The 25,787-nt window shown below is 44.7% G+C and overlaps 1 protein-coding gene across 50 annotated transcripts in view; it reads right to left on the reverse strand.

The window, feature by feature from the left end:
- Window positions 1–25,787, reverse strand: part of CACNA1C (calcium voltage-gated channel subunit alpha1 C) — a 749,041-nt gene that overhangs the window by 91,183 nt on the left and 632,071 nt on the right. For 20 of the 50 annotated variants that reach the window (XM_053225610.1, XM_053225602.1, XM_053225601.1 and 17 more), the window contains 8 exons: window positions 20,591–20,798; window positions 19,716–19,836; window positions 17,911–18,025; window positions 16,992–17,112; window positions 16,576–16,645; window positions 8,936–9,068; window positions 4,607–4,736; window positions 3,164–3,223 (listed from right to left, as the gene is read on the reverse strand). In XM_053225610.1, the coding sequence (XP_053081585.1) occupies window positions 3,164–3,223; window positions 4,607–4,736; window positions 8,936–9,068; window positions 16,576–16,645; window positions 16,992–17,112; window positions 17,911–18,025; window positions 19,716–19,836; window positions 20,591–20,798 (958 nt within the window). Of the gene's footprint in view, window positions 1–3,163; window positions 3,224–3,364; window positions 3,425–4,606; window positions 4,737–8,935; window positions 9,069–16,575; window positions 16,646–16,991; window positions 17,113–17,910; window positions 18,026–19,715; window positions 19,837–20,590; window positions 20,799–25,787 lie in introns of all 50 variants that reach the window. The other 30 variants (XM_053225598.1, XM_053225585.1, XM_053225615.1 and 27 more) reach the window with 3 other exon arrangements.

Below are 25,787 nucleotides of genomic sequence, written 5' to 3' on the forward strand. Positions count from 1 at the left end.
TAGCTTTCCAATTCTGTTGATTTGAATTAAGAGCCAGCAGATTTCCAGGTTAAGGGTTGTGAAAGGCCATGGGCCGTGATGCATCAGCCAAAGGGAACAATTTGGAGCCAGTGGCTGAGAGACTGAGAGCAGCTCCCTGGTCATCTGGGGTCCAGTTTATCTCTCTGGAATCAGAGCATGCCCAAGGCAGCATGTCCGCAGAGCAATTCAAAAGCAAACACAGGGGGAACTGACAAAAATAGCTCTTGCAACCTAATTCTTTCCATTTATCTCCTACTGCAGGGGGTCACAGGGGACTCAGGCACCTGTGTCCTGCAACAGTTTCTAGAAGTGGGTATATTATATAAAAGGTTGCAGGGGAATATAGGCTTGCCATCTGGAGGAGCTTACTGTCTTGTCTCTCAGTGAAAATCTAGGAGGGGCTTGCTGTCCTGTCTTTGAGTGAAGATCTAGGACTGCAGGGACTGGATTTGGGTGGCTCCTATAATTCACTTAAACACAGAGCCTCTGTGCCTGCAGAAGGCCAAGCACCTTCCCTAGCCATTCACTTTTAGTTTCAGAGAAGGCACCGAGTCCGACCCTGCCTCACTCTTGTCTCAAATATTGTGAGGACACTACTGAGCATCACAGAGCCCTCCACGGTCAGGGAAGAGCACTCCTTGAATAGGTGCACTAGTAGGGCTCACAGTGCCAATGTCTGTCCTTTGACTTTGGGGTCCTATTTGTCAGGGACCTAGAATGAGACCAGCACTCCAAAAAGTGTGTGTGTGTAAGGGGTGGGAGGGACATGCCTGGGCAGGGCCAGCAGAATGGCCTTAGGAGAAAGGGCAACTGGGTGCTGAAAAATGAGAATTTATTTGAAAATTATTCTAGCTGTTGTCTTAAACAGCTAGGTTCAGGTACTCAGTGCAAAGTGTCCTTTCCATACCCCGTTTTGCTAATGGCCACACAGTTCTAAGCCATTGCATAGGAAAAGCCTATTGCCGTGGTATTTTCAGCCTCAGGAAAAAAAAAAGGTGGCCATGAGATTGCTGACTCTCTGAACTTGAAGGGCAGGAAAGCCGCTCTGTCCAGTCACAGGCGACCACTGCCTCCCCAGGCAGCTCTTCTAGTTACTAGATGTATCCTATAACTTGTATTTACTGCTAGGCCCAGTTCACCTCGTCCCTCCTCTATGTGACAGTATTTTGCAGTATTCAGGCCAACAGTCATGGTCCTACAAGCCTTTTCTTCTTAAGGCCAAATATCCTCAGGTCTTTAAACTGTTCTTGACACTAAATGCCCCTTGGACAATGAGACCATTGTTGTCTGTGCCAGGTAGAAAGCTGAGCCTTCAGGCAAGGCAGAGGGGCCCAGTGGAAGGAGGTGCAGGGAAGTGGGGTGGGGACTGGGCTTTATATTTAGAAGCACACTGAGCATCAAAGGGAGTAGAAGAGGGAGAGGGTGAAGGGAGGGAAGGCTCTTGCCATGATAATGTTTGCAAAGAGATCTTTCACTTCTGTTTGCATGGCAATCCTGAAGGATAAACAGCACCACTGAAATCCATAAGGGAAGCTCTGTGGAGGAGTCCTGAGAAATGGGCCTCAGAGCTTTTCTTATACCAGGAAAGAGTTTTGGGTGTTTGTGTGCCTCCCTGAGTCTGAAGTCCAGAACTCAGCTCACCATGGAAAAGGGGTTTTACAGACTACATCTCAATGCAGGTAGACAGCTTTTGGTTCCCTTTTCCCACCCCCAGGGATTGGGGCCTGGTCAGATCCACTGTCCTAGAGTAGAAGAGGAAACCTGAGGAAGTCCCTTGGTCACTGGAACCAGGGACAGAAGCTGGAGGTCTGGACAGCTCAGCCTTTTGGGGACACAGACACAGTGGACACTCAAAACGGCCCCACTCAACTTGTATCTGGATGTGACAAAACTGTCATGTACATTAAAGGTCTGGGTCGTGACTTAGAAGTTGCATCAGGAAAAGAAGGGTTTGCAGGCTAGCTGTGGCACATGGTCAGATGTGGACAGTGGCTGGCATCAGCCCCAGGGAGGGGGAGAGGGAGCCTGGACTCCTTGGGAGGAGGAGTCCCAGATGAGTCTCCCAGGAAGAAGACACCAAGCTGAAGGATATGTTTTAGAGCCTACAACCCTCCTGTTCAGGTAAATGAGAAGAAAGCAAATGCTGAAATGTAGTTTTCCTGGGTCTCAGAACTCACATCCTGAGTCTCAGATGGAGTGGTTTGGCAATACATTGTTTTAGAGGCTCAGATGTATACTGGAAAAACTTAGAAATAATAATAAAATAAATATAAATAATATATTAATTATAAATTAATAGAAGTAATAAAATAAAACTTAGAAAGCAATCTCTCTCATCCCAGTGCTTTCAGAGGTGGGTTCTACCGATGGGGTAAGTCTGTAGAAGTTCTGCCATCAGAGGTCAGCAGCACCTGGGGCCACCAGTCACAGGCCGGGCCAGCTCCATGTGCTCTCAGGACTGGGGCTTGGGACCTGGTTCTTCTTCCATGCTTAGGGCAAGGGGCATCGTAACAAGGTTTTTCAACAGGAAACTGAGGACTCAAGTAATCTACAGTCATCTGTTGAAAGCCCCCAATGGAAGACTGGCCCCAAATCTTGCATTAATTAGGCCCACGATTCCTATCACCCAGGCCCATCTGGAGCCTAGCCTTGGCACCTGCCACTTGTATGGAGGAAGGTGTTGACCAAGGCTGTCCAAGGTCATGGACAAAGTGATTTCCCATGCCCCATGAGCTTTTCCACTCTTGGAGTTTGTGCAGCATCTCCTCTGGGGAGGAGGAGGGAGGGGGAGTTCTAAGCAGGGGTCAGTCATCAATGACCTGGAGGTAGGGTGTGTGGGGGTGGTGGGGCACAACACGCATTGGCACAGTGCCAGACCTGGTGACAGGACATCATCAGTGTTGACACTGTGAGCCTTCCAGCCTTCCAGGCTGAGAGGAGGCACAGCAGTGGCGATGGGTTTCTTCTAGCTTCTGAGCCTGAGCAAAGTGAGGGGCACAAAGTGAGGGGCACAAAGTGAGGGGCACTAATTCATCAAATTTCATGCTTGAGAGTAAAAAAGAGAGAGTGAAAGAAACAAGAGAGAAAAGAGACAGCAGATATAGAGAAATAGGCAGAGAGTGCATTGCTCAGATTGCATTACCTTAAGGATAATTTCTAATGTAAAGATACTAGTGAAGACATAGTCTGCATTGCCTAGGATCTGAAAAATAAGCACAATTGGATTAGTGGCTCTGAGAGTGAACTCGACACCAACAGAAACATGTGTGTTAGCGCCAGACAGTAGCAGAGAGCTAGTGGAGGCTCACGGAGGACAGGATGGGGAGAGGCATTAGGGCTTTACCTTCAGAGCAATTTCAATGGTGAAAATGGTAGTGAAAACAATGTCAAAATAAAACAGAATCTGCAAAACAAAAAGAAACAGGGTGGGAATGGGGTGGGAAGGGAGAGAAGCAGGATGGAAGGAGAGGTCAGCGGACATTCACCAGAAAAGGAGTCACTCTTCAGAACCACACTACATGTCATGTGAGCTTTTCCATGTGGAGACAGACAGTTAGGAGATGAGTAGCATATACACAGCATTGGATCCTGAAGTGGGGCTGGTCTCAGGCAGCTTAGTGGCTTCACACGAAGTCCCCAGACATGTGAGGGAAGTTTCCAGGGTCCTGGGTCTGGGCAGCATTTGGTTGGATGCTTTTCTCATTAATCCAATTTACTTACAAACCCAAATCAGACCACTGGGATGCTTGTCAAAAGGACAGAGAGTGGGGTTTTCTTTTTATTGCAGGAAAATGCAAAATACTTAACTCACTTTGGTGTGACTCAGCTGGCTTCTCATGTTGGTGGAAATACTGGTGTTGTGTTCTTTGAGGCATAGGAAGGAAGATCCCCAGCCGAGGCTGGGGGCAGGCTACGTTCATGCTCTGTTATATCTCAGGTGATGGATCAGAGCTAGGGCCAACACCTTTTTAAGAAAACTCTGGACCAAGCAGGCTGCAGGACCACCAAGTGGTTTGGCATGAGTATGACTTTAGGTTGATGGACTCTTCTCTTCACGTTCATCTGGTTGGGATTTGACAAAGTCTTCAGGCTTTGAGATAGAGCAGTTCTTACTCTGGCCTTTAATATTGTTTACCAGAGCCTTGGGTGGGTCTCTAAATTTAGTTTTCTACTCTACAGAAGGTCACTGAAGCTCTCTTTTGTATAAGGTCAGCCTCATCTTTGGCACCTATTTGCCAATGCTCCCCCTATCTGCTTGGTGATTAGGACCAGTTAGAGTTTATTGGGAGCAAGGCAGGAAGTCAGAGGCTACTTTTTACTAAGTACATAGGGAACCAGGGATACATCCATAGGGCAATGAGGGTCCCGAATTTTGCCAATCAGGCCAGCCTGAGGCATATGGGTACAGGTTCTCTTATTCATTTATGATGGTTTCTACCAAAGCCCTAATCTCTTAAAGAAATGTTTATTGTGCATCTGATTATAGTATTTGGAATTGGGGTCCTGATTGAGGTTGGCAACAGAGCTCTGGGCCCAGTCCCATCCTTGGGAAGAAGAGGTGCAGGGGACAAAAGGGAATGCATACATGGTTCCTGAAGGAGGTGTGCTGGACAGGGTCCTCAGCTGCCAGGGAAATGCTGCTGAGCAGAATGAAGAAGAGGATCAGGTTGGTGAAGATCGTGTCATTGACAATGCGGTGGCACTGGAGGCGAAATCTGTGTGGGGAGGAGGAAAGAAGGACAGAAGTATGTCAGAAAGGTCAGAGAAGCAGCTCCTGGGTCGCCGGAGCTCAACTCCTTCTTTCAGCTTATGAAAGGTGCTTGTTAGTTTGGGAGTGGGCTCTTCAACCTGAGGTCTTACTGCTGAGGGTAGTGACAATCACATCCCACCCCCCTCTACACCCTCAGTGTGAGGCACATCTGTATAGAACTTTGCAGCTATAAAGCACTGTCACAGGCAGTAAGCTTTTGACATTTTGGAGGGTTACATCTGAGACCTTCAGGAATCCCAATATTTTCATATACTGCTGTGACATTAACAACTGGCTTTTTTGGGGGGACTTCTTTTTCCCCATCATTAAATCATTTTATAAGATCTCCTTCATATTTTTATATATAGGGAACAACAGATCCCACCCAGAGTCGATGCTGAAAGGCTGGCTAAGCCTACTCTCTGGCTAGGCAATATGCTCCTGTGTAATAGCTCCAAGGCATGCAATACCACACTTTCTGGGCACTCATTGGTAGTACCACAAAGGCTAAATCCTTGAATGTCAAGTGTGTCTTATATACTATCTCATCCTGGCAGCTCAGGAAGGGGATATGGGTGTTATTATCTTCATTTTATAGGTAAAAACACTGAAACCCTGGAAGGAGAGGCTGGCCCAGAAAGACAATTTGTAGAGTGTTGTGTGTGTGTGTGTGGGGGGGTGCGGTGTTCAGGGCTTGAATCCAGGCTTTCAGTCTCCTTCTCACAACATTGTAGTGCTCTGAGAGACCCCACTGCTGCAGAAGCAGCAAATCTTGGAAAGGGCAAACTCTATGAGACAATTCTGGCTTCATTAGAGTTAGAAGGTCTGCATTGATTATCCTTTTCAAACAAATAAGCAAATCCACTGAGCCAGGGTCTGTGTGATAGGTATCCAGGAAGGGCAGAGTTGCCTGAGAATAGATGCTAGTAGTAGCACTGCTATGGGGAAACTGCATTTCAAGCCATTCTTAAGGTAGGGCACTGAAGCTTGGGACTTTAGGCTAAGCCAACACTCTTAAGAAGCCTCTGGAAGAAAGCTTCCCAATATTAATTTAGGTCCACAAGAATCTGATGGAGTACTGAGGTCACAATCAAAAATCATTATGCACATAAGAGGATGAACTTCTAAGATGAGAAATCAGAAGAAACAACAAATAAATGATTTAGAACGCCCTCCCAAAGACTGTGTATACTGAACATATCAGATAGAGAATATAACAACTATATTTGAAATATTTAACAGAATAAAGGACTTGATCACAAAGTTGAGGAATCAATAGGAGAAGTATTAGATATAGACAGATGGTTCTAGAAAATCAAGCTGCAAATGGAACTGTTTGAAATGAAAAAAAAAATAAGTCGATATAAAAACTGGTTTAAACAGTAACGTAGACAAAGTTAAAGAGAGAATTAAGAAATTGGAAGATATAACTGAGAAAACTACCCTGAATACTAAAAGAGATATAATGAGGTGAAAGATTTATAAGACACATTAAGACGTAGGAGGACAGAATGAGAAGGTTTAACATATGTCTACTTGGAATGCTAGAAGGAAAGAACAGAAAGAGATTATGGCTGCAATTTTGCAAGAATTAGCAATTCGCATTCTAATTTTTAATGTTTTTTTTGACAATTAGAGAAAAATATAAATCGATAACATTCCAAGCAGGACTAATGGCCAGAAATCCATATCTAGACACATGGTAGTATATCTATACAATACCAAAGGCAACATAAGATATTCAAAACAGCTAGAGATAAGGGGAAGATTATCTACAAAGGAATGATAGTAGGAAAAATACAGTGTAATAATACCTTTGATATATTAAAAGACAAATCCTGTCAACCTAACATTGTGTACACAGCAAAACTATCTTTCAAGAACAAGAAATGAAAATAAGAACAAGAGATAAACAGGTCAAATGACTTTACATAAAGAAACACTATGGGCTTTGGGTCAATACTACCCAAAGCTATCTACACATTCAATACAATCCCAATCAAAATTGCACCAGCATTCTTCTCAAAGCTAGAACAAGCAATCCTAAAATTTGTATGGAACCACAAAAGACCTCGAATAGCCAAAGTAATATTGAAGAAGACCAAAGTGGGAGGCATCACAATCCCAGACATTAGCCTCTACTACAAAGCTGTAATCATCAAGACAGCATGGTATTGGCACAAAAACAGACACATAGACCAATGGAATAGAATAGAGAACCCAGAACTGGACCTACAAATACATGCCCAACTAATCTTTGACAAAGCAGGAAAGAGTATCCAATGGAATAAAGACAGTCTCTTTAGCAAATGGTGCTGGAAGAACGGGACAGCAACATGTAGAAGAATGAAACTGGACCACTTTCTTACACCATACACAAAAACAAACTCAAAATGGGTGAAAGACCTAAATGTGAGACAGGAAACCATCAAAACCCTAGAAGAGAAAACAGGCAACAACCTCTTTGACCTCAGCTGCAGCAACTTCTTACTCAACCCGTTTCCAAAGGCAAGAGAAATAAAAGCAAAAATTAACTATTGGGACCCCCTCAAGATAAAAAGCTTCTGCATTGCAAAGGAAACAATAAAACTAAAAGGCAACCAATGGAATGGGAAAAGATATCTGCAAATGACATATTGGACAAAGGGCTAGTATCCAAAATCTATAAAAACTCACCAAACTCCACACCTGAAAAACAAATAATCCAATGAAGAAATGGCAGAAAACATGAATAGACACTTCTCTAAAGAAGACATCCAGATGGCCAACAGGCACATGAAAAGATGCTCAACGTCGCTCCTCATCAGGGAAATACAAACCAAAACCACACTCAGATACCACCTCATGCCAGTCAGAGTGGCTAAAATGAACAAATCAGGAGACTATAGATGCTGGCAAGGATGTGGAGAAACAGGAACCCTCTTGCACTGTTGGTGGGAATGCAAACTGGTGCAGCCACTCTGGAAAACAGTGTGGAGGTTCCTCAAAAAATTAAAAATAGATCTATTCTATGACCCAGCAATAGCACTGCTAGGAATTTACCCAAGGGATACAGGAGTGCTGATGCATAGGGGCACCTGTACCCCAATGTTTATAGCAGCACTTTCAACAATCGCCAAATTATGGAAAGAGCCTAAATGTCCATCAGCCGATGAATGGATAAAGAAATTGTGGTTTATATACACGATGGAATACTATGTGGCAATGAGAAAGAATGAAATATGGCCTTCTGTAGCAACATGGATGGAACTGGAGAGTGTTATGCTAAGTGAAATAAGTCATACAGAAAAAGACAGATACCATATGGTTTCACTCTTATGTGGATCCTAGAAACTTAACAGAAGACCATGGAGGAGGGGAAGGAAAAAAAAAGTTACAGAGGGAGGGAGCCAAATCATAAGAGACTCTTAAAAAACTGAGAACAAACTGAGGGTTGATGAGGGGTGGGAGGGAGGGGATGGTGGGTGATGGGTATTGAGGAGGGCACCTGCTGGGGTGAGCACTGGGTGTTGTATGGAAACCAATTTGACAATAAATTTCATAGTAAAAAAAATAAATAAAAACATAAACAAAAACAACAACAACAAAAAGAAACACTAGGGGCTTCTAAAGAATGTGCTTTAGGAGGAAAATGATTACAGAAGGGTGGACTGAGATACATGAAAAAATGGTGAATGAGTAAAATGGGAAGTTGTATGAAAATCCAAGTATACATTGGTCTATATAATAATAATGAAAATGATAACAATGTCTAACTTGTGAATTTAAAAATAAAGGACAGGACTAAAATACTAATTAATAACATGTAAGGTAGGAGGGCTGAGAGAAGTTAAAACAGTATAAGCTCTTTCTATTTTGCAGGAGGAGGTGTAGGATACTGCTTAACTTCAGATTTTAAGTTAAATAGACTTAGTAAATTACCAAGGGTAATCACCAAAAGTGTAGAAATAGAGTTTACATGTGTCAAAAAATGGAGGGAAAAACAGACCCAAGTCTTCTGATTTGGAATATAGGATACTTTTCCCTAAATCAGTGCCTGTTTGCACAAGTTGTGGGGGGTTGGGAGAGTCCCAGGCTCCACTCAGAGGCTGGAGGATGTTAGCATCTGTTGTGCTTGTAGCATGGAGAGAGTAGAGTCCCACCTTCCCCACCATTCTTGCACACCTGTTGTTGGGGCTGAAGATGAAAAATGCACTGGCTTCTGGCATGGGCACTGCCTTTTCCTTAAGGTGCAGCTCAGAGAGTGGTCGTGGGCGGGGGCCCACAGGCATCTCAGGCTCCTCTTCATCGTCTTCTCCTGTAAGAAAAAAAGCACCATTCTAAATAACTCCACTACTCCCACTAGGTTTTTACCACTATGCTGCCTACTTCCAGATAGCTTCCTACCAACCAGAATCAAGACATCATTTGCATCTCTGAAAATGAAGGGTATCAACAAAGACATTCAGCTCTCTCCCTGTGAGCGCTGCTAGAATCTTTGTTAGAGAGACTTTTCTGGCAGCACATGACAAAGGGGGTTGTAAGTAGGGTGGCTAGTTCATGTCAAGGACTGTCCTGGTTTTCAAACTGAAATTCCCACATCCCAAGAGACTCCTCAGTCCCATGCAGATTGGGATGGTTGGTCATTCTAGTTGTAAGGCACTAGGAAAGGTGATTGGGAAGACTGGGGCATTGCCAGGTGTGCCTGTCCATCTAGGCTGCAGGTAGGGTAATGGGTATGGCTTAGGTGACTTGCAATCAATTCTATCCTTGGAGTTTAAAATCAACACTCCCATTCCTGAAAAATACCAAAAACTCATGTGTTGTAGGGATAATAGGACAGTGATGTTGGCCACAACAGGCACTTCATTTAAAAGACTAGACATTAACACTAGTTTGAGAAGCCCCTTTGTTATCCTGGGCAGGGGCCACATTTACTGTGGACCAAAAGCAAAATCCTTTGCTTACACGGCCACTGCCCATGGAAGGAAACTACTATATATCTTTTTCTGGTCAAATGCATTTAAAAATGTTTAGAGAGGGAATGGGAGTAACAACAATATGGGTTCTCTGGCCATGTCTAGATCCAAATCTTGGCTCTGTTTCTTTCTGGCATTTAGTCTTTCTGGTCTCAGTTTCCCCATCTGCAAATGGGATAATAGTACATACATACCTCAGAGTGGCGCCTGGCACATAGCAAGTGCTATATAAATGTTAGCTGTTGTTACTGTCTCTACCCACAGAGAAGACTCTTAGCCTGTAAGTAGTGCTTAGCATCTTTCTCAGTCTGATCTCTGCCTGCTGTTATTCCCTAACAAATTTTCCACTCACATCAAACTGTTTTCTGAAGGTTTGTAGTAGTGGCCTGAATAACGTCCCCCCAAAATTCATGCCTACCTGGAACCTCAGAACATGACCTTACTTTGGAAACAGTAACTTTGCAGATGTATAGTCATGATGAAGTTATACTGGAGTGGGGTGGGCCCTAAATCCAAGGACTATTATTCTTATAAGGAGACACAGACACACACACACACGCATGAAGACAGAGGCAGAAACCAGAGAGATGAGGCTGGAAGCCAAGGAGCACCAAGGATTGCTGGCCACTGGCAGAGATGGGGACAAGGCGAGAAAGGGATTCTTTCCAGAGCCTTTAGAGAGAGGAGGGCCCTGCCAATACCTGCTTTCAGACTTATAGGCTCCAGAACTGTGAGAGAATAAATATTTGCTGGTTTAAGCCACCAAGTTCATGGTAATTTGTTATGACAGCCCCAGGAAATGAATACACTCGCCATGTGCTTTCTCCTTTCCTCATGCTGTCTCCTTATTTGAAATGCTCTCATCTCCTGGTGTAGAGCCAGAAGGACTCTCAGGTAAGACAGCATCATTCACTTGGCTCTCCCGAATACCTGGGCTCTTGAGAATGACCTTCATGTGATTCTAGCAGCCCTGTCATTCTCCTGCATTCACTTGGCACTTGGGACCAAATACCTTGAATGCCTGACTTTACATGTATCTGTTCCATCTCTTCATGTGCTGAAAACCCTGGAGAGAGACACTCTGCTCAGCGCATAGTAGCCCTTGTTTTTTGATGATTACACTTTCACATCAACATCTGCTTTATAAAGAAAGGGACTTTACAAAAGAAGAGGGTCAGGTGGAGACTAAGCTGGTTGGAAAGATAGTTACAGGACGTTTATCTTAGGGACCAGCCATGTCTCTGCATGCTCTCTCTTCTTCTGCTTAAAATGAAGCTAGGTTGTGCCAAGAAAAAAAAATGCCTGGCACAGATAGTGGTTCTTTTTTTATTTTTTAAATATAATTTATTGTCAAACTGGTTTCCATACAACACCCATTGCTCATCCCAACAAGTGCCCTCCTCAATGCCCATCAACCACAGAAAGTGTTTTTTTTTTTATCAAGCAAGAAGCATTTAGGGGCCCAAGGCTTTTTGGGGGGACCAGCAGAATATAGGAATAAATCAAATTTTTATCCCCTGGCATAATTAGAGCTGACCAGCAAAGCAATTAATATTTTTAGGAGAAGAGAGGCACGAGGTGAACAGGCCAATGGTTGAAGCTTTCTAACCAAACCTCGGTAAGTAAAAGAAAGGCAGAGTCTCCTTGTAAAGCAAAATAAGTAAAACAGGAGTTGGCCTGAATCACAATATTTATAAATGAAATTTAATTGAGAAGGATCTTAAATTCCTGCCCAGCTGTTTGTATTCTTTTCAGTTTTGCTCTAAATGACCCAACACTTTCTTATTCATGATAATTTGGTAACAGGTAATTTAATGCTTATTTTAATCATGTGTGTTTATAGAAAAACATATTTACTAGCTTTGTGTTTTTCCAAGTTCCTGGTGAAGAATTTTGCATGCTCTTTCATCTGCAATAGCTTGCCTCATGGTTTGTGAAGCTCTACCCTGATTTCCATTCCTGGGGAGAAGCAAGTCAGTTGGTCCATTCAGACACACATGAGCTGAATTCCAGGCATAGTGTTTAAGAGGAAACTACTTCTGAAGGACAAACACAAATCTTCAAAGGGAAAGAAATCTGACAGATGTGATGCTTTGCATGTATTAAGTGTAAGGAGAGAGGTTGGCAGGGGAGGAAAAGTCAAGTAAAGTTCATTTTTGGGGTTGGCAGCTGAGTCGCCTAGACTTCCACTCCCAGATGCCAGGGGACCCTGTGGGATCTTCAGTTTTCCCATCCCCATTCTTGGGGTTTGGAGAAGTGTGGCCAGTAAGGTGTTGCCACACTTCAGGGTTGCTGCTGCTTTCCAGATGGCTGGGTCCAGTGCTCAAAAGTAAAACCACTGCGGGGCTGGATGCCCCACTCTTGGTCCTTGGTGATCCATGTCCCCTACCCATTTGACACTCGTTTTCACTTCTGTGATTTTGCTCATGGCCGATTCAAATAAAAATAATTACTTCTAACACCTACTGCCTACAGTGTACTGGACACAAAGCTGTGGTTCTTGCCCTCGAGGAACTTACAGTTTTTCGTGCAGCCCCAGAGTTCATTGGCGCGATTGGCACCTTGAGGTGAGCTTTGTGGGTGGAATACTGAGACATAAGGCTGAGGATGCCCCTGTTGCTGCACTGGGCATCTTCTCTGCTGGCTCAGTTTAAAACCTCATCTCCCCCCACTGCTCACTCTCTCCCCCTGACTTCTAGGCCACCAGCAAGTCCTGCAAAATGCAGTGCCAGTCCTGCCACTTCTCTGTCTGCAGCACCACCACCCTGGGCTGAGCAGCCACTGCCTCTCACCAGAACCACTGCTAACATCCTCACTGCCTCCAGTCCTCATCCTGACCATCTACTGCCCTGTCTTTATGCGGCACAGTCTTCCAAAGGTAATTCCAACACTAGATCATGTCTTCCTCTGCTTGAGAATCTCGGGTGATTCTTCATTGCATCAGCTCAGATCCAAACCTCTCAGGATGCCTTTGAAGCCTTGTCCCACCTGCCCCTGCCTAGTCCCTGTCCCACCCACTATCTTTCCCCTTCATTCTCTCTGCTCCATGCACACTGGCCTCTTTGGATTCCTCCACAGACAGGTACATTCTGCCCAAGAGATTCTGCAATTGCTAGCCTTCCTCCTAGAAAGCTCTTTCCTCTAATTTCCATACATCTAATTCCTGTGACTTATTCAGGTTTCACCCCTAATGCCTTCGCTGACTACACAGCCAAAGCAGCCTGTGCCAGTGAGTAACTTGTAACACACCTCTTGGTTTCATTACTTCTTTGCTGCTTACTGCCACCTGATGTTGCCTTTCAGTTGGCCCCCTTTCTTGCTCATTGTCTGTCTCCCCACTGAAACGTAAGCTCCAGGAGAGCAGCAGCCTTCTCTGTCTTGCCCACAGGTGTATCCCTGGTGCCTGCCACAGTGCCTGGTACATGTAAGTGAATGACTATCTCCATGGTTTCTTCCAGCTCCCCGTCTATGACAGTAGTATGTTCTGAAACAACTTATTTCCTCTCCAACTCCCCAGACACAAAGCCCAGCCCAGCCCACCTTTCTCTGTGAAGGCTGGCTGTCTCTCCCCCACCACACCTCACTGCTCTGCTTCTGCTAGAACCCCTTGCATCAGTTTGAGTCTCCCCACAGCACCTGGTGCTGTCCTATGCCTTCTCTGATATCATTCACGTTTCCTTTTCAAGTGTCTCTTAATTTTAAGTCCTTGATGACTCTTAACATCTGTATGTTCACTCAAATAAAGTGAAATAAGAGAAAGACATACAGAGAAAGACAGATACCATATGTTTTCACTCTTATGTGGATCCTGAGAAACTTAACAGAAGTCCATGGGGGAGGGGAAGAAAAAAAAAGAGGTTAGAGAGGGAGAGAGCCAAAGCATAAGAGACTCTTAAAAACTGAGAACAAACAGAGGGTTGATGGGGGGTGGAAGGGAGGGGAGGGTGGGTGATGGGTATTGAGGAGGGCACATTTTGGGATGAGCACTGGGTGTTGTATGGAAACCAATCTGACAATAAATTTCATATTAAAAAAAAGAGTTGGTTAAGTAAAAGCACAACTTGGCACATTTCCTGGGTGAGTAGAGATTTCTAAAATCTAGTGTATACTAAGCAGGGAGGCTTAAACCAACTGTTGAGTTTTGGGGCTTAAACAGGGAGGGAAGGACTGATGCTCCACTGCTGGCCAGTTAGCACTTTGTGTGAATCAGAAGCAGGCCCCACTCTGCTGGGTGTTCACATAAGGACAGAGGCCCCTGCTAGGGGAGTGTAGGCTGTAGCTCAGCCCCCCTCAGCTGCTTCAGCACAAATGCTTGGGTGCAGCCTGGACAAGCATGCACAGCATCCTGGGGATGGGGTATAGGCACAGGTGTACCCCAGTGAGAAGTGGGGCAGGAGGAGGGTGTGAGAATATTCTTTGGCCCTGCCCCTTCTCTCTCTGGGAGTCTGGCTGCAAGTGGGGCAGGTGCAGTGTTCACCACTGCTGCCTCCCAAAGGGTATCTTTGTGAAGCAGACACAGCAGAGGCAGATCAGGTTCTTTGCCTTTTATGGTTCAGAGGAGAGAAGAGCCTGTGGGAATGAAAGATTGACAAGAACAAAGACAGCAGGCCAAGTGACCTGGGGAGGAGTCTTTGGGGACTTCTGTTGCACCTGGGATTAGGGTCCAAGAGGTGACCTGCAGAGACAGGGGAAGGAGGAGCTGGGAAGCAGAAGCTGGTTCCTTGGAGTGAGGGGGAACATGTGGAGCCACCAGTTGTAAGAGCACACCACTCTTGGGCAAGAAAATGGAAATTAGGGATGGAGAACAAACAAGGGGGCCACAGGGGCTGATCTTCACAGCCTGAGAGTGGCAGTGGCTGAGGCAGGACAGCCTCCACTGTCTACAGACCAACACAGCTGTGTGAGATGCCTGTGAGAAACCTGGGAAGGTCTGGGTCTGGAGCAGGCTAGAGAACGGTGGCCACATGACTAGTGAAAGGACACTCTATAAAACCTAAAGAATCGTGAGGAATTAGCAGAGTGTGGGAATAGCTTTTCAGTTTAAAAGCAAAACCATTCCAGGAATCCTCAAAGCTGGGTCAACAGAGAGACATTTCAATAACATAATGCAACATATGTTATATTAATAAATAAGGCCAATAAGGTGACAATGTTTTCATTAATCTTTTTTCCACTGGCCTTTTTCTCTTTGATGTCATAGAGCATCAAAGAAGAGAAAAGCCATGAGTATATTTAGATGGATGAAACTGGAGATTATTGGCATATGTAGAAGGAGATTATTGGCATATGGCCCGGTAGAAGGAGCAGGCCTGGGCCTGCCTGCAGCTGGGTGCATTGTGAAAGGACCCTCAAGCCCACTCTCTACCCCTGTATGCTGTGTGCAGGGGGACCTGGGCCAGCTCTGCCCAGGACTCAGAGGGATTTCTTTTATCACTGTTTTTCTTTTTAAACTTTAAAAATATACACACAAGTAGAGAGACTTGTGTGGCAAACCTCCACACCCAGCTTCACCAGGAGTTGCTGGAGTATTTTAAGGGAGCTTCTAAACATTCTAGACTCCAGACATACACACTTCAATACGTATAAGCTAGAACTACGACAACATCACTACAGTAACAAAATGAACAAAAACTACTTTAAATCCTTAGTTTCCAGTCCATATTCAATTTCCCTCCAATTATCTAAAAAATGTCATTTAAGAGTTAATTTGTTGATTCAGGACTAAGACAGGATTCCCCATTGCATTTGGTCAACATGTCTAGTCTGTGTTTGAAATTCTGTAAGAATTCCCACCCAGAGAGCTTTCAGACTTCGGAAGGTTTAGTGCCCAGCATATGCAAACACCCTTCTTGTTCTTCCTTCTGTCCAATCCCCAGGAAATCGAATCCTCCTTCCCTCGAGGCAGGATGTGAGTGAGGGTGGAATGACCACAGAAAACCTGCTTCCTAAGGAAAATGGAAGATGGCCACCAGTGTCTTTGCAGACAAGCCAGCAGAGAACTGGTGGGGAGAAGGCCAAAAGGAAAACCTAGCTTTGCTCATAAATGTAGAAGGTTTTTAGCCACTTAATGTGGTTACCAACCCAGATGTAGCTTAACCTGCACAGAGAAGGAAATGTCAGTGAAACAACAGTCCCTCGATTGTGTGCAGTTGAATGCAAGCTTGAAGCTGGTAATAATAGCTGCACTTCTAGGTAAAAGGAAGGTGAACAGAGGGTTTGTACAGGATGTAGAGTTTCATGAAGCAGACAAGGGAATTCTGGAGGGAGGTCTAAGGACCTCTGACATTAAGCCCTCTCAAAGGAGACTGCCTGCCAATCTATGTATCAGAAGATGAGAAGGCTGAGTTGGTAAGAGCTCTTTTTGTAATAAATGAAAGCATTTGACAAAGCAACAAGTGGGACATCTGTGGTGGCAGCTGTCCTTGTACTCAGCACTGCCTCCTGAGTAAGGACAAGGCAGAGTTGGGATTTACTATTAAGTGAGCGTAACACTGCAACATATGTTATATTAATAAATTATATAAGTTAATGATTTTACAGCATAGGATATAATAAAACCTAAATGTATATAGAATCCCCCTTCCAAAAGTCATAGAATCAGCACTGCTCAAACACAATTTGTTTAATGTTATATTGTTATTACGAGGAAGCCAGGAGCAAAGTTCTCCTCTGGATGATGATTGGTAATGCCTAACTACAGAGACAAAAGGCATTTATCAGTGCAAGGTGCTTGTAGAGGGAAACTGGAGCCATTGATCCTAATACATAGGTAGTTCCATGTGGCTTTAGAACTTGGCTCTCTACCCCCAACCTCCCAACCTCAGAGTCAGGCAGTGGGAATGGTACCTGTATTTTCTGGGTTGGGGTAGGGACTCTTATCTTCATTTTCATTGGGCTGGAGGTCATCCATGTTGATCTAGGCAGCCAAAGGAGAGAAGGAGGAAGAATCCAATTAGAGACATTCCATTGTTTGAGAGGCTTAGAGCCTTGAAATTGCATCACGGTTAGTGGTTGAGCTGTTGACTCAAAAGTATATCCTTATTATCTTGTATATATCCTTCAAGACATCGACAGAAGGCTGGAATTCAACCAGTCTGCCTTCTCTTCACATTTCTAGTGTTTCTGGTCCATCTTCATGGGCTTTGTTCCACTGAGTCTCTTTTCTTCCTTCCTCCCTCGTTTGCATGGGTGGTCTGGGAAGGCTTTGCCCTCCTTCCCCCAGCAATGGCCCTCTCAGCTCCTGGAATAAGATGGCTTCTTACCTTGGTGGTGGGTGGGGACTCTCCATCAGCTGTAATGGATTTCAGCTCAATTTTCTCCTCCTTGGTTTCCTCCACAGCTGGCTTTTCCATTATCTCTTGCTTCTTCTCTGGGCTGGCAGTCCTGGCCGGTCAGCAGGTAGAAAAATTAAAGGGATGTTTACTGAATGACAGGAGACATGAAGAAATCAACTACCCTGTGGTCTTCTGGGGACTAGTGGGAGCAGATTCCCTGGGCCTATGTCCATCATCCTTTACCCAGGGCACATGGCATGTGTCACTCAATCACAGATGCTGTTGGGCTGGGCCCTCCATCCAGGCACCAGGCCACACTTTGCTCTGTCTTGTACTTAGTTGGACTATTTCAGCTTCTCAGTTGCTCTAGTCTATGTCTGAATCAGAGAAAGATTCTGGATCTGATTCAGGATTGGTTCCTAGAAAACTCTGCTTGGTATCCAGCAGATGTGTGGCGTATGACAGTCCCATCTAGACAATGACAGAAGACAATGCAGGGCCTTATCTTGTTTTCTTAATGCTGGCAATGATTTATAAAACAGCGAAAAGTTATCACTCAGCTAGAATTGCATTTCCCCTCTAAGCGGCTGCCTTCCTCCTCTACCCATCCTTCATTCCCACCACCTATCATGACCTTCCTTCTCAAAAGAGAATCCCCCAACTTCTTAGGTGGGAAATAGAATAACTTCACAAATACTATAATTCACAATGTTCCCCACTTTAGGGCAATACCTAATAAATAGTAGAGAAAGTTGTGTGAAGCTTACTGTGAAGCTTCAAACCCAGTGCCCTCTAGGAGGGATGGCTGACAGAGGCCAGCACCAAAGCCTCTCTTTATCACTAATGGGAATGGCATTCCAGAACTGGGACCCTGCGGCTTTGGGTCTAGGTAAGCTTAGAGGGTTACCTGGCCAGCTTCTTTCTCTCCTTCTCTTCTTCCTCCTCCTTTTGGGCAGATGTGAGGCTCTCAGCATCAGCCAGATTGTCCACAGCAATGGCCAAGAACACATTCAGTAGGATATCTGTTTGTGTCCATTCTTAAAGAAAATGACCCTTGGCCTTGGGGTATTTGGTGGGCACAGGGGGCAGGGAGGGTGCAAGACATGCAGGGGTAGACTTCCTCATAGAGTGAGCTCAGTGGTGACTCACTGTGAGGAGTTCAGAGCCCGGTAGTGTCCCTCCTCCACACCGCTCCCTCCCCATTACCCTACTAGCTACTAGGAGTTTTCTAAGGGGTCAAGAGCAGGATAGCTTGCAGGATGGAGTGGGCAGGGAGTGAGGCAGCAAGCCTGCCTTGCTCTTTAATTGCTGGGTTTCATTATTGGTTTCCCTACTGAGATGACTGGCTGTAACTGACATTATAAACAGCATTGTCTCTAGCAGAATGCAGAATGCTCTTAAGAGTGGTTCATTAAAACTGGGCACTGAGGAGGCGGCCTGATATCTCTGCCAACTCTTAATCTGAGCCTGCACATACAAAGACCCTTGCAGTGTCCAGCTGGAGCTGGCTGAATCTTGGAAACTCCTAAATGAAGTAGTCATTTGCCCTTTCCTTCTTGCCCTCATCCCTAACCTTGAACAGAAACACAGTGGATCAGAGGATTGCAGAATCAAAGAAAGTATAGATGAAAGGGGTCTTAATATTGTTAAGTCTAACCTCCACCCCCAGGCACCCAGATAATCACACAATTTCACATATAGGAAAGCCACAACCCACAGAGGTGAAGGGCTTGACCAAGGATCTTACTGTGCACCTGCCCTTGGTCCCCTGGCGCTGTGGCAGGCAGGGGAGGGGCTTTGCATAAATTATCTCATTAAACTTCATCATGATCCCTTAAGTGGTAGGCAGTAATGTTTCATCACCCCATTTTACAGACACTGAGGTAGAGAACCTTTAGTTTGCTGGAGATCACCCAGTTGGGAAAAGGTGAAGCCTGTCTGTCAGCATCAATGTTCATGCCTTGGGCACTACATTAAACTATGATTTAAACCCGAATCTTGGGCCAGAGCTGCTTCTACTTTACCATCTGCCTCTGCACACAACCCTCTTGGGGTTTTGACCAGCAGGAGAGAATACCGCCTGCAGCTTGAGTCCCTGGAAAGCTGCCCATGGCCTGGATCAGCAAGGACCTGTCAGGTCAGCTTGGTGAAGCCTGTCCAGCTTTGCCTGTGACTAAAGTCCTGGAGAGTGGCTTCAGAGGGAGGGACACTGAGCAGAAAATAGGGAGGAGAGATGAAGGTCATTTCAAGAATGATGGCTCAGTCCCCCTTAACTGCATTTCCTACCTCCAGCAGCAATAGCTCAAGGCATTGGAGCCCAACTCCAAGTGTGTTCACATTGGAATCTATGTGAGTAGCTGTACATGCACAACACCAGGGGGCGTTGTTCACCTAGACTACAATGAGATCATGCCTCCTGGAGTCAGGCAACACTGCAGCCCAAACTGGTTCAGGAATATGAACTTACATCCCCGCCTATGCCAAAGAGCCAGGCTTTCACCAAGACCTGCCTCCACAGTTAAGGTGGTTCTGGGACAGGAAACGTTTTCTTCCCAGAGCACACCTTTCCCCTGCTTGCCTGGGGGCCCTGTGGATGGGCAACCACAGTTTTCAACCCCAAGTCAGGACCTGCTGGGCACACGTATTTGGCATCGTGCTGCAGGCTGAGGGAGGGTGAGGCGGCAGGGGCGGGGAGGCAGGAGCAAAGGATACAGTTTCCACAGATGAAGAGGATGATGAAGTAAATACAGACTAACATCCCTGGAAAAGAGGGGCCGCCATAAGCCATGATCCCATCATACATCACCGAATTCCAGTCCTCCCCGGTCAGGATCTGAATGACACATTCCCACCAATAAGGGACACAGCGTTAGACCAACAGCAAACCCCAAAACTCCCCTGCCCTGCCCCACTATGTTAACAAAAATGTCTAAAATCTCTTTTCCACCTCTTTCCCTCCTCTTGGCCCCCAGTTTTCCTCCCAGGGGCTCTGAACTACTGACCCGGGCAAGTTTGACCCTATACTTAGACAAAGTGCACTGGCATGATATTATTTGAGAAGTGACTGAAAGGCGTTCCTGGTCAAAGCATCTCTTTCTACTCACATGCAGTGCACAAGATGGCTGCCATCAGCCATTCCTCAGGGCCCTTTTGCAAATGTGAATGTATTCATTGAAAGAGTAACAAGGGGCAAGAATGGTGGGTAGGAAAGACGGAGCCCCATCACCCTCTCCTCTCCCAATGAGGGCAGTCTGCTTTCCTTTGTTTATACTTTGGGCTTTCCTGCAGAATTTATCTGAAGTTTCTGTGGTTAAGCAAGAGTTTTTAAACTACTCATTTAGATTTTTTTTACCCCAGTGGTTCATACAACAGTGGAATTCCATGGGGGACTGAGGGTAGGGGGAACTACAAGAACTCAGGACTCAACTGGGCATGGTCCCTCCATGACTGATCTAGGCTGGCTTTGGCTGCCCAGTGTAAGGGTGAAGCTTTCCACCACCTTTTCAAGACTCCATCTTCCCACCCAAACTCAACCCTGCCACTCAACCACCCTCCCGCTCATAATCCCAGCAGAGAAGAGTCCATACCTGAAACACGGTGAGGAGGGACTGAGGAAAGTTATCAAATGTGCTCCTCCGAGTCTGCATCTCATCAAAGTTGAACTTTCCTCCAAAGAGCTGCATCCCCAGGAGGGAGAAGATGATGATGAAGAGGAAGAGGAGTAGCAGCAGGGAGGCAATGGAGCGCACAGAATTCAGCAAGGATGCCACCAGGTTGCTTAAGGAGTTCCAGTACCTGAGGACCAGCATGAGGGAGATTAGCATCCTTTTTCTATGCTTTCCTTAACATCACTCCTCATTCACACATCCACTAGAAATTTTAAGATAAATTATAACTCCTTTTGCCCCTTCATTCCTATAGTGGTGGTGGTGTGAACTGGGCTGGTAAGCTCACAGTTAGAGTGTGGAGCTAGTTAATTCAATGTTCCAGGATCAGTAATGTGTAATGGCAAATAGAGGGAACTAAGAAGTGAGAAGCCTGAGTTCCAGTCTAACTCCACAAGTTGCTACCTGCTAGTTGCAGTTGGGCAAGTCACATAACTTCCCTTCTATTTACCTCATCATCCAAGAAAATAGAGACAACAGTAGCAATTGGGAATATTACATGAGGAAAAAAAAAGCAGCTCTCCAAACAACAAAATAAAGACTAAACAAGTGGGACTACATCAAACTAAAAAAGCTTCTGGTCAGCAAAATAAACCATCAACAAAGTGAAAAGACAACCTATGAAACAGGAAAAAATATTTGCAAACATGTATCTGATAAGGCGTTGATATCCAAATATATAAAGAACACAGGCAACTCAAAAGCAAAAACAAAACGAAATGACCAAAAAGCAAAGCCCCAAATAATCCAATTCAAAAATTTGACACAGGACCTGAATAGACATTTTTACAAAGAAGATATATGAATGGCCATCAAGTACAAGAAAAGATGCTTAACATCACCAGCCATCAAGGAAATGCAAATTAAAACCACAGTGAGGTATCATCTCACACCTGTTAGAATGGCCATCATCAAAAAGACAAGAGGTAACAAGTGTTGGCAAGGATGTGGAGAAAAGGGAACCCTGTGCACTGTTGGTGGGAATGTAAATTGGTGCAGCTACTATGGAAAACAGCATGGAAGTTCCTCAAAAAAATTGAAAATCAACCACCATATGATTCAGCAATTCCACTTCTGGGAATATATCCAAAGGAAATGAAAACACTAACTGAAAAAGATATCTGTGCCCCCATGTTCATTGCAGCATTATTTACAATAGCCAAGATACGGAAACAACCCAAGTGTCTATTGATGGATGAATGGACAAAGAACTTGTGGTGTATATAATACATACACACTGGAATATTATTCATCCATAAAAAAGAGGAAATCATATCATTTATGACAACATGGATGGACTTGAGGACATTACACTAAGTGAAATAAGTCAGACAGAGAAAGACAAATACTGCATGATTTCATTTTTATGTAGAATCTAAAAGCAAGACAAGAAAGCAAAAAATCACCTAACTTGTAGAAGAAAGAGATCAGATTTGTGGTTACCACAGGCAGGGGGCAGAGTGGGGGGGAATTAGATGAAGTTGTCAAAAGGTACAAACTTCCAGTTATGAGATAAATAGGTCATGATGACCTGTACATGATGATGTAACGTACAGCATGATGACTATGGTTGACACTGATATACCAGAAAGTTGTTCAGAGAAGATCCTAAGAATTCTCATCAAAAGGAGGGAATTTTTTCCATTTATTTTTATTGTATCTATATAAGATGACACATGTTAACTAAACTTACTGTGGTAATCATTTCCTAATATATGTAAATCAAACCATCATGCTATATGCCTTAAGTTTATACAGTGATGTGTGCCAATTATTCCTCAATAAAACTGGAAAAAATATAATTCCTACTCTTAAAAAAAACACCCTAGTATAGTGCCTGGCACACAGTTGATAAAGGTTAATAATTACTGTTATCACTAGCAGTCTTTAGACAGAAAAACACATTAATTTTTTTTCCCCAAGAATGCTGTCCTCAGCCCAGGCACCCCTAAGAGAGGGTACAAGGTTTTAGTGAGATTTCCCAGATTTACCCTGTCCAAAGATTTGGTTTTTTAAAAAGTCTCTTCTGGAGATGCTCATTCAATAGCTATAGTTTGGGGCCCAGAAACTTGTATTTTTGACAAGCATTCCAGATGATTCTGATAAGCAGGGAAGTTTAGGAACTCCTGGGTTACCAGAAACCAAAGAGGTCTATGAGTAAGGCAGGGAGGTCTTTCTGGGAAGAGATGGGGCTCCTTGGAGAGGAGGCTCCCAGTCATTATAGTCACAGTCCTTTTCTCCACTGTAAATACAGAGGTTCTTCATTATAGCCTTGGGAAAATCCCTTCCTCTTGGAAAAGGGGTGTGGGTGTGGGTTGCTAATGGCTGCTGGATGAAGCTTGGGCCTGCCACGATAAGGAAATGCACTGTAGCAAAAAGAACACAGCCTCTAACTGGAGCATGTGCAACTGAGAAATCTCACTTCCTTAGCTCCACCTCTGGCCTGTCTGCCTTCCAGGTCACAGTCTTGACTGCCTCCACTTAAGGCATTCCCAGCTTATTACCAATATATGTAGTGAATTGCTTTTGCTGCTTAAAAGAGTGACATGCAAACCATTATAGCCTCATAGCTGCACCCCCAGCTTGGGTACTTCTCTCCAGAGAATAGTTCCATATTAGGTGAAAGAAGCAGATGGGCCAACAGTTTGGATGTAAACGTGAACTTCTTCCCAGCCTGGCGTCTTTAATGCTCCTTTCTCCTTCACAAATTCAGCCGTTCTCTACCTCTATTTTGCCTGCCAGCCATTCTTCCTCTGTTTGCAGAATATTAATATACATTTATTTGTATCTGTTCTATAAATGCTCTTCAGTGTTTTTCATTTGTGACAGTCTCATCTCCTCCAAATAGGCTCTGAGTTCTTGAAGGCAAAGATCAGAAGTTTTTTTCTTCCATTCTCCCCATCTTTGTCCTCAGATAAATTCTGTCCAACCTAGTATTACTGTGAGAGACTGCCTGTCACCCCAATAGGCTAGAGATTGTAATATTTGCTCTGCTTAAAGCCAGAAGTAAGAGAACCTCTCTGGGGCTAGGATACCTGACCTTCTTACATTTAGAGCAGTGTTCCCACACTGGAGAGGAAACTGCAGAGGAGTTTGGTCATTTTGTATATACTGATTCCCAGGCCTCACCCTGGAACCATGAAATCATAATCTCTGGTGCTGGGACTTGAGTGATTTTCATTCTACCACTCCAAAACTTGTCAGTAGACTGGTATTTAGGAACCAGTAACTTTAGAGCATATTTATAACAAGATTTTCCAGCTGTATCAGAGGGAAGAGTATATATGGATTAAGGTCACAGAGCCCCCTAGAGATCTCCTGTGTGTTCAACTGTCATGGAATATTCTGGAAAAGCCTTTATGGTCAAAGAAGGTTGAAGCCTTAATTTTCATGAGGCACATGGACATGAGGGAAATAAACCAGGCTCACAACTGAGATTCAGAGGTGTGTGACAGCCATGGGGACCCAATGGGAAGCCAGACAAGGAGGCCCCTGACTGGACAGAGGTTTGGTGGAGTGGAGCAGGCAGGAGGCAGAGAGGAAAGGGGATGTGGGAGGAGTGCCTGGAGTTCTGGGAAAGTGGAGGCTGTGGTAGAGAAACAAAATGAGTCATCTAGTGGAGAAGAACTCTTTGGAAACATTGGGCATGAAAGATGGCAGATAGTGAGTGCCCTGGGGGGCCAGCAGTGGAGCAGGTATGGGGCTATAATGGTCAGAGGGGCAGGCAATGGGCGGAGTGTTTGACTAAAAGTGAGGACTCTTCTCACGCTTCCCCATGTCCCTCGAGGTATCCAGGGAAAGTCTGCACTTCTCTTGGTCAGCCAGGGATGGGCTCACAACATGAGATGTGTGGAATGACAGAGCTCCAACCCCATCATCTCCCATAGTTTCTGGCCCAAGACACAACACTTGCAGTCATCCTGAAGTCTCTCTTGACCCCACATCAGCAAGCTCTGTGGTCCCATATTCCAAGCAAAGCCTGAATCTGGCCACTTCCCATACTCTGTCACCAGCTGAGCCAGCAATCCCACATCCTGACAGGTTTCCCTGTTCAACACTTGCTCCCTGCAGCCTTTCTCCACACTATATGCATCTCAGGTAAAAAGCCCTCAAATGCACCATACTTTTTTTTTTTTACCATTTATTTATTTTTGAGAGGCAGAGAGACAGAGCACAAGCAGGAGAGGGGCAGAGAGAGGGAGACACAGAACCCGAAGCAGGCTCCAGGCTCTGAGCTGTCAGCACAGAGACTGATGTGGGGACTCAAATCCACAAACTGCGAGATCATGACCTGAGCTGAAGTCAGAAGCTTAACTGACTGAGCCACCCAGGCGCTCCACCATACTTTGTTTTTAATTGATAGTAATGGATTATAACATACTGAAAAACAATGTAAATCTATCGATATTTAAAAAAGGAGGTAGAGGTTTCCTTTATAGAATATGTCAAATGGATAACACAAATGTATGAATGAACGATAGAATCAGAAAATCACCATTTTGGGGGCACCTGGGTGGCTCAGTTGGTTAAGAGGCCAACTCTTGATTTTGGCTCAGGTCATGATCTCATGGGTTCGTGGGATCAAGCCCTGTGTATTAGGTTCTGTGCTGACAGCATGGAGCCTGCTTAGGATTCTCTTCCTCTCTCTCTGCCCCTTCCCCACTCTCTCTCTCTCTCTCTCAAAATAAATAAATAAAATTAAAAAAATAACCATTTAGCATTAGCAACGAATTCAGTAATGATCATCATGGATGCTAAAACCACTAGGTGAAAGGTCACTGGGGAGTAGGGTATTCACATACTCTCAAAATATCACTCCATAGATTACTTATTAATCATAAAGGGAAAGGGTACCTCAACAGTGGAGAAATCTGGCAGATACCCACTTAACCAAGTTTCTACACTTAGAATCACCAATAACGAGACAAACTGATGCTACACACTTCCTGACACCATGCAATGGGAAGTACACAATCATCTATGTACTCCACACCACTGCAGCAGGAGGCCCTGTTAAATGTAAGTCACATTAAACCTCAATACTGCTTCATGCTCTTGCTTCCCATTGGAAGGCCTAACAGATCATGCGGAATTGGCCTCTACTGCCTCAGTGACCTCA

Source organism: Acinonyx jubatus, chromosome B4 (assembly GCF_027475565.1).
Source record: "Acinonyx jubatus isolate Ajub_Pintada_27869175 chromosome B4, VMU_Ajub_asm_v1.0, whole genome shotgun sequence".
In the NCBI taxonomy this organism is placed as follows: domain Eukaryota; kingdom Metazoa; phylum Chordata; class Mammalia; order Carnivora; family Felidae; genus Acinonyx; species Acinonyx jubatus.